Here is a 13,154-nt window from a genome sequence, read left to right on the forward strand (position 1 = left end):
GAAATAAAACCAAAGCCCATGTTCTCAAAGAACAGAACAGACCTACAAATAGAATTTCTACAGAAGGGGAGGAAAAAAAAAAAAAGCCCAGGCCCATATTAGTAACCTGAGTCCTCTAGTGTGATGTATCCCTGAGTCATCAGAAAAATCAATGCTATTTCATTTCTGGTCCTCTTAATTCACTGAGCTGACTAATACACATTTTCATCTGGAATGAGATTGCAATTGCAGAATTTGCACATGTCATAAAACTATCAAGTACACTAATAGGGACAAAAATCAAATCAGTTTTTTGGAAAATTGTCTGTGTTGGTCATCTGGCTCTCTGGAAGTTTGGTTTTTTGTTTTGTTTTGTTTTGTTTTTGCCTCAAGATGTGGGCTGGGGATGTGTCTCAAGCGGTAGCGCGCTCGCCTGGCATGCGTGCGGCCTGGGGTTTGATCCTCAGCACCACATACAAACAAAGATGTTGTGTCCACCAAAAACTAAAATATTAAAAAAAAAAATTCTCTCTCTCTCTCTCTTTAAAAAAAAAAAAAAAGATGTACCAGAGGTATATGTATAGCTACTTATCATGATTAGAAGCTTCAATAATCCATAATAATGATAATAATTTTTTGGTCTGAGAACCCCTTTCCGTTCCTAAAAATAATTGAGGACCCCCAAAAGCTTTTGTTTATGTGAGTTACTTCCATTAATCAATTAAATAGAAAGCATATAAAATACATAATTAATCTAAGCCAGGTGTGTGGCATACACTCATAATCCCAGCTACTCAGGAGGCTAAGGCAGGACGACCTCAAGGCCAACTTGGGCAACTTCACAAGACTGTCTCTCCAGTCACACAAAGTAAACATAAAAGTAAACCCAGGACTAACTAACATGATACAAAAATCTTAATGAAAAATAACTATATTTCTAAAGACAAAATAATTAATAAGAGTAGCAGTGTTTTATATTTTAAATATCTAATATCTAGCTTAGAAGATAGCTAGATTCTCATTTCTTCCATATTCAATCTATCAAGATATGAAAAAAAAGAAGATCTTTAACAGATAATGTGGTTAAAAAAGAGAAGAATATTTAAAAACCCTTTTTAGATAACTGTGGTTATTCTTTGATACTAAACTAAAATGTAACAATTGATAGTTACTTAAAAGTTGACTGTGAAATGTGGGTGTAACTCAATGTTAGAGCATTTGCCTAGCATGAAGGAAGCCCTGGTTTGATACCTAGAAATACCACACACACACACACACACACACACACACACACACACACACACACACACACAGTTCAATGTGGAATTTTAAACCATATGAAATTTTCCAGTTTTGTCCATTATGACCCACTGGTCTGTCATGTTCTTTGAAAGAATCTTTTTACCCATCCGTGATCCTAAAACAATACATATGTCATAAGGAAAATACTGGCACATTGTATTATAAAGATTCCCCCAATGCTTGCCTTTATACAATATCATCAATGATCTCACTCAAAACAAACGAACAAACAAAAAACTCTTTAAATATGGGAAGCCACACTTCAGATAGAGCCCTAATATCCAGAGTATACAAAGAACTCAAAAAATTAGACAATAAGAGAACAAACAACCCAATCAACAAATGGGCCAAGGACCTGAACAGACACTTCTCAGAGGAGGACATACAGTCAATCAACAAGTACATGAAAAAATGCTCACCATCTCTAGCTGTCAGAGAAATGCAAATCAAAACCACCCTAAGATACCATCTCACTCCAGTAAGATTGGCAGCCATTAGGAAGTCAAACAACAACAAGTGCTGGCGAGGATGTGGGGAAAAGGGTACACTTGTACATTGCTGGTGGGACTGCAGATTGGTGCAGCCAATTTGGAAAGCAGTATGGAGATTTCTTGGAAAGCTGGGAATGGAGCCACCATTTGACCCAGCTATTCCCCTTCTTGGTCTATTCCCTAAAGACCTAAAAAGAGCATGCTACAGGGACACTGCTACATCGATGTTCATAGCAGCACAATTCACAATAGCAAGACTGTGGAACCAACCTAGATACCCTTCAATAGACGAATGGATTAAAAAAATGTGGCATTTATACACAATGGAGTATTACTCTGCATTAAAAAATGACAAAATCATAGAATTTGCAGGGAAATGGATGGCATTAGAGCAGATTATGCTAAGTGAAGCTACCCAATCCCTAAAAAACAAATGCCAAATGTCTTCTTTGATATAAGGAGAGTAACTAAGAACAGAGTAGGGACAAAGAGCATGAGAAGAAGATTAACATTTAACAGGGATGAGAGGTGGGAGGGAAGGGGAGAGAGAAGGGACACTGCATGGAAATGGAAGGAGACCCTCAGGGTTATACAGTGGAGGGGGTAGAGAGAGAGGAGGGGAGGAGAGGGGAGGGGAGAGGAGGGGAGGGGGGATGGTGGAGGATGGGAAAGGCAGCGGAGCACAACAGACACTAGTATGGCAATATGTAAATCAATGGATGTGTAACTGATGTGATTCTGCAATCTGTGTATGGGGTGAAGGTGGGAGTTCATAACCCACTTGAATCAAAGTGTGGAATATGATATGTCAAGAAATTTGTAATGTTTTGAACAACCAACAATAAAAAATTAAAAAAAAAAATATGGGAAGCCACCATATTTACAATGGCAAACAAAATTTTCCCAAGACCTTAACACTCATTTGTTTTTATTTTTTTTTAAATGTTCTTTTAACTGTAGATGAACAAACAGTATCTTTATTTATTTTTTATGTGGTGCTGATGATCGAACCCAGGGCCGCACACATGTGAGGCGAACGCTCTACTGCTGAGCCACAACCCCAGCCCCTTAACACTCATTTGAAGCCCATATGTATCAGTGGCAACAAATACGGTCAGTTGTTTTCCTTTAAAGGAAACACCCACCAAATATCAAAATCTGAATACCTATAGTTTTTCTGTTAGTCAACCTCAAGTAAAAATGGTGCTACATTGGGCTGGGGATGTGGCTCAAGCGGTAGCGAGCTCGCCTGGCATGCGTGCAGCCTGGGTTCGATCCTCAGCCCACATACAAACAAAGATGTTGTGTCTGCCGAAAACTAAAAAATAAATATTAAAATTCTCTCTCTCTCTTTCTCTGTCTCTACTCTCTCTTAAAAAAAAATGGTGCTACATTAAGGAAAGAAAGTAGTTTAAACTAAAATGACTATATAATGCTCTCCTCAAGGCAATCTCATACTTGGGTACACACAGATAAAGTAGAAGTGTTTATTTATACTTCCCATCTTATTACACAGGTTAAAACTAGGGTAACTCAAGGACTGATATTTAGTAAAATTAAAAATTTACTCCTTCAGGAAGGACAACTTGAAGTTAAACCTGCATTGTGCTTTGTTTAGGGCTTTTTGCCTTTTTTTTTTCCTTTTTAAATGTCAGTGTGATGCTGACAAGTTCAATGACTAGGAGTACAATTTGGTGCCAAGGCCTTGATTTAACAAGTTTATGTCTGCCTTTCATTATCAGTATAAAAGTCAGCACAGTGAAAAAGGTCAACAACCTGTTAGTAGTATTATTATGAAAATGATACTTAATGAAAATGTATTCAGGGGTCTCAGGAGTCTACAGTCACTCTGAGAACCCCTGCTCTATAATATGCCTCTATCAGGAGGTACTTATTGAACAATATATATTGCATATATGTCATAAATATGATGAGCTTTGGGGAGCCAAGAGAGTGATCCTTTAAGGCCAGGTGCTGTGGTGCACACCTGTAATCCCAGTGACTTGGGAGATCCCAAGTTCAAAGCCAGCCTCAGCACCTTAGCAAGATCATGTCTCAAAATAAATAAATGAGTGCGGGGGCGGGGGGGGGGGGCAATCCCTGGTACCAAGGGGAAGAAGAAGAAGAAGAAGGAAAAAAAAATAAGAATGATCCTTTAAGAGCAGAATTTCAGGGCTGGGTCTGTAGCTCATTGGTAGAGCACTTGCCTAACATAGTTAAGGACCTGGGTTTGAACCTCACCACTGTCAAAATAATCATCATCATCATCATCATCATCTGCAGTCACTCAGGATAACCTTGAATGAGGCATTTCTGATAATGCTGTTCCTTTAACAGCATATGGAAGGAAAAAAAGCAATGCAATACAAGATTTATACCAGTGGAGAAACCATATCCGATGCTTCATTTCAAACTGTTTAAGCCAGTGAGAGATTCTTAAAAATACTTGTCTTTGGGCCATACACTAGGGCTAGGTAATAATAAAATAACATAGATTTCCAAAAATATGCTGTTTTTAAAAAATTATTTTCCTATAGGAAAAAATTGTTTTCCTATAAAAATCATTCAAAGTAAGTAATAAATTTTAAACAATAATCTCACATACAAAATTACTATCCCCCCACTCAGATGGAATCTTACTGCAGAGCTCAGAGCACATCACAGATGCTACCTCATCCAATAATTTTTATAGGTTTCCAATGATCTCCATGTTTGTTGCATGGAGGAAAAATAACATTACTATGGACATTCATGCAGTTACAGAAAAGAACAAGTGAAAATTCCTCAAGTGAGTGATAGAAACTTACTTTGCATTCTTTACTTGGGTTTCCAAAAATACTAGCCGAAGAGGCTGTAGCTCATTGCCCTGAGCACTTTGCAGGCATTATCTCATTTACTCATTACATCAATACTGCAAAGTAGAATATTGCCACCATTTTAAAGATAAAAAAACTAAGGCTAAGCAAAGTTGAGGTGGCTGATCAAGATCATAGCTAGTTAAGAGGCAGAACTCGTCAGGAACCTAGTTTATCTAGTCACAAGATTATAGTCTAAAGAAAAATAACAGGGCCAGATCATGGGATTAGGGAAAAGAAGAATTATATTGTACCCTAAGTTGACACAACTATGGTTTTCTCCAGAGTCACTGATTATTGATCAACACAGACAACAACACTGAAAGATTCATATAAACTGTTATTTTACAGGTATCATAAATAAGGGCCCAGAAAAATTAACTTCCATTAGATCTAAACTCAATAGTGTCAACTCTCATGTTTTTTCCATAATACCACGTCACAAAATTGGGATTTAGGGCTGGGACTGTGGCTCATTAGTAGCGCATTGCCTGGCATGTGTGAGGCACTGGGTTTAATTCTCCACATCACACATAAATAAATTACATAAAGGTCTATCAACATCTTTAAAAAAAACAAAACTGGGATTTAAATGTTCTCTCTACTGAAACATAGAACACAACAGTTTTCTCAGAACATACTTGCGTGATTTTATTTCCTCCAATTCTTTTGTGAGTTTCTCATTTTTTTCTTGAGCCTCATGTAACCGGCGCTTCAGATCACCAATCTCCTCTTGGGCTTCAGATTTAATGTCATTTGCAATGACTACTGCGGTCTGGAGATCAGCTTGAAACTGCCGCCATTCCGCAGATTCTTCCTATATTAAAAACACTAAATGTTTATTTCCAAAAGAGAGCAATGAAGATTTATTTAAAAGCAATAATATTTGTTTGTGATTAAACTGTTATTGTGCACTGTACTCCCAGATGATGATTCATTTTTTTAATCATGGAGAATTGCTATTACCTATTTCTAACAGGCAATGCAACTATTATTAGAGAATTTGTTCTTAATGAGGGAAAAGATTTTCCAGCTGATCTGTCTACTGATGCATCAAGCACTCAGAGTGTTCAATAAATATTAATATTAATAATGTCAAGCCTCCCTTCCTCTGGCAAGTTTCAAAGCAAGTCTTATGAAAAATAAACATCATCCAGAATTTAGAGCTTTACCTCTGGAAAGCTCAAGAAGGTATATAAATGGTATGTGAACTATACAGTGAAAAACTATAAATATCCTTACATCAAAAACTAATAGAAAAAAAATCAAAAGTAAAGGAAAAGGAAGAGGAAGCCAGAAGAACAAAACCGAACTCAATATAGGCAGACAAAATTATACAAAGAGGCAGTAAGGAACTGGATGGTCAGTTGCTTCCCACAGTCATGGAGGATGTGGGTGTGGCTGGGTGGGGAAGTATCCCTGGGATATCACCTCCACCAGAGCCACAGCTGGGCCACACCCAAGCCCTCTCATCTCCAAAGCAATTTTCTGACATTATGCAAGTAGCTTGACGCAACTGTGGTGTGACCCAAACTCTGAGATAAGCATTCTCTCCACTCTCCACTTCTCAGTAGCAGTGCTATTGGCAAGTTCATCAATCCCATAAATACAGAAAATTCATGAAAAATAGCCTAATTTGGGCCACTTTATAATCAAAATATAACACATTTCCTAAATCCATCTTCCTAAAATTACCATCCACAAATCACTAGTACATTCTTCTACCCCAAATCTAGCACCAATCCCAATTTGAAAGGATGGCATTTGCTTTCTGTCCAAAGCCCAATGGGCCCAATATCACCACTGTATCAAAAACTTAGTGAAGTGATAATGTGGTCAAATTTTAAAAGCTCTGTTTTCTAAAAGATGATATTTTTTTCCTTTTTTTTTTTTTCTCAGTACTAGAGATTGAACCCAGGGGTGTTCTACTACTGAGCTATATCTCCAGTCCTTTTTATTTTTTAATCTTGAGATAGGGTCTTGTTAAGTTACTCAGGCTGGCCTCAAACTTGTGATCCTCCTGCATCAGCCTCTCAAGTCACTGGGATTACAGGCATGTGCCACCATACCTGGCCATCTAAGAAGATAATTAATACATGAAGATTTATCCTACCCTAAGTCTCCTATGGAGTGTCTTGATTTCTCTTTCCATGTCATGTTTTTGGTCCTGGAGTTTTTTAACTGTATCTGAAAAAAAACCACAAAAGTTGAAATACTGTTAGAGCTGTGTTCAAAAAGAATAATATAAATTATATTCAAAAAAGTTATCTTGTCAAAAAGACTATTTTTAATACAAAATTTTAAAAACAAACAAAAAAGTGTCCTAGGTATTAACCAATAATACTTTCTAAGGAATATATCAAGTTAAAATTACAGTTTCTGGATCACTTCCTTCCTAAGTGTTTTAATTCTAAAACTTTTTAAAAAGTTCACTGAAATCATGTACATTGTTGGCATATAATCAATCAAAACAACACTGGCTGCTATTAAAATGTTAACATTTAAAGTATGCAAGTGTAACTTTCTTTACACATTGGAATAAATTCCAGAAGAATAAATTAGTAAAATTACTTAAATAACAAATTACATAATCCCTAGCAAGCTTCAATTTATTTATTTGTTCTTTTTAGATATATATGATAAAGTGTATTTTGACATATTATACATACATGGAGTATAACTTATTCTAATTAGGATCCCATTCTTGTGATTGTACATGATGTGGAGTTTATTGCTGATGTATTCATATATGAACATAGGAAAGTTATGTCTGCTTCATTCTACTATCTTTTCTATTCCTATCCCCTCTCCCTTCCCTGCATTCCCCTTTGGCTGATCCAATGAACTTCTATTCTTTTCGCCCCCTACTCTTATTGTGTGTCAGCATCCACATATTAGGGAGAATATTAGGCTTTTGGGTTTTGGGGATTGTTTTTTTTCACTTAGCATGATAGTCTCTGGTTACATTCATTTACTGGGAAAATGCAATAATTTCTTTCTCTTTAAGGCTGAGTAATATTCCATTGTGTCTATAATCCACATTTTCTTTATCCATTCATCTGTGGAAGGGCATCTAGGTTGGTTCCATAGCTTATCTATTGTGAATTGAGCTGTTATAAAACATTGATGTGGCTGCATCTCTGTAGAATGTTGATTTTAAATCCTTTGGGAATATACAGAGGAATGGAAAAATTGGGTCAAATAGTGGTTCCATTCCTAGTTTTTTGAGGATTCTTCATACTGCTTTCCAGAGTGGCTATACCAATCTGCAGTTCCACCTGCAATGTACAAGTGTACCTTTTTTCCCACATCCTCACCAACATTTATCATTACTTGTATTCTTGATAATTGCCATTCTGACTAAAGTGAGATGGAATCTCAGTGTAGTTTTAATGGTAGGCCTTTAAAATGAAATAAATATATAAATGTGTAATGGTAGCAGTAAAAAAAAGTAATAGTGAAATCATTACCTAGGATTTTTAAAAAATTATTGATAGAACTACTGATTTTCAGGGTCATTATAGCTGTAGACATTGGTGCTCTGAGTAAATAACATTCTATCCCATTCCTTACACTTAGGAACAGACACAGAAAAATCCTGGCATATCGTAATAATAATAAAATCTTCCTCCAGCTAACAAATTACAGCTTTTAATTAATTCCTAAATGAGAATGCTGATGTTTTTTCTTAGATGGCTCATCATATTCCTCATCCCAGTTCTAAGAACTTGCTCTTCTGAGATCTCTGTGACACTGTCTTTTACTTAATGTTGGTACATTTGTGTCCTTCCTTCCTTTCTTCTTCCTCCCTTCCTTTTTTTCTTCCTTTCCTTTCTTTTTCTTTTTTTTTTTTTTTTTTTTGGTGGCACTGGGGATTGAATACAGGACATGTGCACGTTAGGCAAGAGTTATACCACAAGCCCTCATACAAGTACTCTACCACTGAGCTACATCCTCAGCCCTGCTATTTTTAAAATGGCATGAATTCATTTCAGTAACAACATGAAAGATTAGAATATTTATAATACTTACATGTGTAACTATTATTATTATAAACATACAAAATGCTATATTTTCTAAAGTTGGATAAAATGTGGGGAAAAATCAGGCCAAACATTTTGGTAACCAATAGTCATCATCCTCCTATTCGCTACTCCAAAATTATTTAACAAAGTCAAGGCCTATGAAATGAAGTGTTTAAAATTTAGTCATTAATACAACATCTCATAAGTACCAACTTTGTATCAGGCTTTTTTTTTTCCCTAGGTGCTTAAGACATAAAGGAAAAGCTAAATAATCCCCATGTTCTTAGAGACAGAAAGATCAATCTTATGTTAAGCTAGGAAAGGAAGATAATTTATATGCAAAGGATTAAATGTCTCATGTGTCAACTACTTCAAACCTCATTTAACCTAAAAACTGAGATTCAAACAAGCCATCCAGTTTGGTTAATGGTAAAGTGGATACCACCGTGAGTACACATGTTCATTACTCCATTCTCTTCCACCAGAAGTAAGGACTCTGAAACCAGCAAGGGAATTTAAGGCTCCTTGTGACCTACACATGGATGATTTCAGGATTTAGGTGATAGTATCGGACACAGATAAAACAGACTAAAGAAAGAAGCTAAAAACACTAGAGTTATGCCTTTCATTTACACTATATCCATTTATATGCAAGAGATACTTTATAATTAAGACAGACAAGCAAACAAAAAATGTTACACGTATAATTTCTCTTGAAATTTGCTAAAAATTGTTTTCCTTTTTTGATGGTCAGAAAGGATATACATACTTATATTTAAACATAATTCGGGCTGGAGTTGTGGATCAGTGGTAGAGCACTTGCCTAGCATGTGTGAGGTACTGGGTTCGATTCTCAGCACTGTATATAAATAAATAAAATAAAGGTCCATTGACAACTAAAAAAAAATTTTTTTAATCTTTGTCTACTGTGATGTGTTCCAGGCTAGAGGTATCATATTTCATTTTTGCTAATCTAAATAAAAAAAATAGTAAACTATAAAAATAAATAAATAAATAAATAAATAAACATAATTCATAGAAGATAAATGATAGCAAGTCTTACTACAGCTCACTTTTAACATCTAGCAACTTGATCACAGGTTACATTTTAAGGAACATGACCATCTTGGATCATAAAATTCCAATTTCTTTCTTCTGTTCTTATCCAGTTCTCTTTACCAACCTCTACAGTTGTGGCCACAAAATTCACATTCTTACAAGGACATTCTTCCTCTGCTGGTATTACACGTTTATTATTTACACATTTCATTGTTTAATTCCTCTTAAATAGAAGAAAAGCTGGCAGCCAGTTGACATATTTAGACAGAATAAAGTGCACTAAGAGTGTCTCTAGGGAATTTGATTTAAACTTTATGATCATGTTTGTATTTTCCTTTGAAAAATATAAAGTATTAGAAATGACAATACACTTTTTCTCCCTGGAAACAAAGGAATTCATGCTACAGTTATTATCTTTTTTAAAAAATATTTTTTAAATGGAAATAATAGCTTTATTTATTTATTTATTTTTTAATGTGGTGCTGGGGATCAAACTCATCGTCTCACACGTGCTAGGCAATCCCTCTACCACAGAGGCACAAGTTCTTTTCTTTAAGATTTCTTAGCAAAACTAACCTCTAGCATGATAAATGGTCACCCAAGAAGGCAACATTATTTCAACTAGAGAACATCTCCATGCAGTTTTCTTCCTCTTCAAGTTTCCCTAGAGTGAGGACACTGCCATCTACTGTCTTTAATACAAAAGCAACACTTAGTTCTAACAAATAACATAACTATTAAAATCTCCTTGTTTTAAAACTATAAATTACATCTCAATTTTTATTATACTATTTTTATTTTTAAAATCAGGTAAATTGCTATTTTCATGATTAGGCCTATTTGTTCTGAACAATTCTGGCCACTGACCTGCCAGCTTAATAAGGGGTTCATAATCTTTTCACCACCAAGGATTTGTCTTCTCAGACAAATCAAGAGTAATTCACACTGCTCCAGTTATACACTCGTCAATCATGCAGATGTTACCAGGAAGCTACCTTAGGGACAGCCTCATCCTGCAATTTTGGGGGACATAAAATAATCAAAGTCTATAAGCAACCTTTTGTGCCCTCCAAATCCCTAGAAAACTCTCAGAGTACTGGCACCAGTGCTTAGTCGGTCTTACACCTGGTTAACTTCCCACCGAACTCCCGGTATGAATTTTAGAGAAAAGGAAAGGACAAAAGTAACCAGTCTGATAAAAAGACCAGTGGCTGAGGTGGGTAGCATATCGACACAGGGCCACAGCTTTATCTCCAACCCAATATTTCTAATGTGGGAAGAAGAGACAGATAAGTTTCAAATGAATTATATTTTTATTTTGCCCCCTCCCCAAAGTGCATAAAGTTTTGATTTTAGAAGTTACATATATACAATAAAAAGTACAGAAAAGAATAGCAAAATAAAATTGCCCATTATTTGCATTTGGCATATATCCTTCCAGACTACATATTTGTGTGGATGGTTTTTTTTAAAGAAAAATGGAATTTTAGTATTTATATTGCCTCATAAGCCTTTGTATTTAGCAGCAGATAATGGACACCTTTATCAATAAATCCAGAACTGCAGCACGATTTGTATGACCACATAGCATTCCATCAATTAAACATGATTTCTTTTAGCAATCTCCTATTAACAGACAGTTTAATAGATTCAGGGTTTTTTTGTTTTTTTTTTAAGTTATAAATACAGTGAATGTCTTTATATAATTGCTCAGATAGTATCTGAAGGGGAAGAAGTAATGAAAGGCCATTTGAAACTACCAACATGACCTGAATCGGTCCTTTAGAAGATTCTAGCTCAAGCACACATTATCTTTTTTTTTTTTTTTTTGAGAAGACACGAGTTATTTAATTTATTATATTATAGAATACACTGAAATCAGCATTTTTAAAGGGATACTATTATATCTGGCTACCATTTTGGTGTAATGCTACATTCTAAACTTTTACTGGCTTTTAAAGATAAAAGCAGCATACACAACTCTCCTATGGCTGGCTTTTTTCATCTTAAGACATTTCCCCATGCTTGTACCCAAAAATTTGACTCATCTGTCTTCAATGATAAAAGTGAAAGCCACAGTAGAGATGCATTGTGTACATGGTTTATTAACTAGATTGCAACTGTTGAAAATACGCGTAGTTTCCAAATTTTGTGATAATAAGCAACACTGCAGCAAGCATCTATATCCACATAAACATATATGCAAATTTGTAAGAGTGTTTATGAAGGGAACGTTTCTAGAAATAGGTTACTATGTAAGTGTACTATTAACACTTTGATCAATACTCTAAAAAAGCAATCATAATTCTTCCAAAGACACATGAAAGAATCCTTTCCTTTTCCTCTTGCATGTTATCTGCTAAATGAAAACTGGCATCTTGTTTTTACTTTGTATTTCTTTGCTTTTTAGAAAGTTATGCATTTTTACTGACTTATTTATTCATAAACTTTACTTAATGAATTGTCCTATTGATATGTTGATTCTCTTGATACATTTGCTGAAATACATTTCTGTCAATGTTGTTTATTTATGGTACTTATGTGGAACTGAAAATTGCAATTACACAGGGTCAAATATGAGACTTTTTTTTTTATGTCTTCTAGGTACTCTGTCATGTTTAGAAAAGCCCTTCCCACCAAAGAATTACAGAGCTTTCTTCCTCCAGTTTCTTCTACTATCCTTAGCCAGCCCTTGCTTACTACTAGCAAAAGTGCTCAAGTAAAAGAAACCAGATCTGTGTTAGACATGAGGGTCCAGCCCCCATCTCAGGAACTATGAGAGTAGAAAAGATGTTTATACTTAACTCCAACTATGTAAAGAGTATTAGTATGCAAATAGTAAGTGGCTGATAAGTTACCCTGACAATATATAGCCTGACCTGAGATCTCAATGCCACTCTTCTTGAAGATGTCAGTTATCTTTGTTTTCCTGAATTGGGGATAAAGTAATTGACTTTATTCTTTGGACTCAGGTGATCATCATCTTCTTTTTTTTTAATTTTTTTTTTTTAGTTGTAGATGGACACAATGCCTTTATTTTATTTATTTATTTTTATATGGTGCTGAAGATTGAACTCAGTGCCTCATATATGCATGGCAAGCGCTCTGCCACTAAGCCACAATCCCAGCCCTCAGCTGATCTTCTTTAGTCAGCTTTTTCTCTTAAGACATTAAAATGTCTAATAAGTTCTGGTTGGTACTTCTGGGCTGGGGTTGTGGCTCAGCAGTAGAGCGCCTGTCTAGCATGTTCGAGGCCATGGGTTCGATCCTCAGCACCACATAAAAATAAACAAAATAAAAGTATTGTGTACAACTATGTAAAAAAAATCAGTGACTTCTGCATGTATTTTAATGACTGTGGGAGTCACTGCTCTACTCATAGTCCTCTGCCTCTAATATAGCAACTGGTTAAACACTATGCTGATGACACATCGTTCCCTTCA

General features: G+C 35.4%; 1 protein-coding gene across 7 annotated transcripts in view; it reads right to left on the bottom strand.

The window, feature by feature from the left end:
* Specc1l (sperm antigen with calponin homology and coiled-coil domains 1 like) overlaps positions 1–13,154 on the bottom strand; it is a 151,011-nt gene that overhangs the window by 72,876 nt on the left and 64,981 nt on the right. For all 7 annotated transcript variants that reach the window (XM_046421275.2, XM_058571794.1, XM_046421276.2 and 4 more), the window contains 2 exons: positions 6,741–6,814; positions 5,269–5,444 (listed from right to left, as the gene is read on the bottom strand). In XM_046421275.2, coding sequence (XP_046277231.1) covers positions 5,269–5,444; positions 6,741–6,814 — 250 coding nt within the window. The remainder of the gene's footprint in view (positions 1–5,268; positions 5,445–6,740; positions 6,815–13,154) is intronic.

The sequence above is a fragment of the Marmota monax genome, unplaced genomic scaffold (genome assembly GCF_021218885.2).
Source record: "Marmota monax isolate L192 unplaced genomic scaffold, Marmota_monax_Labrador192_F-V1.1 WCK01_AAM20220418_F8-fsc00157, whole genome shotgun sequence".
NCBI classification, from domain to species: domain Eukaryota; kingdom Metazoa; phylum Chordata; class Mammalia; order Rodentia; family Sciuridae; genus Marmota; species Marmota monax.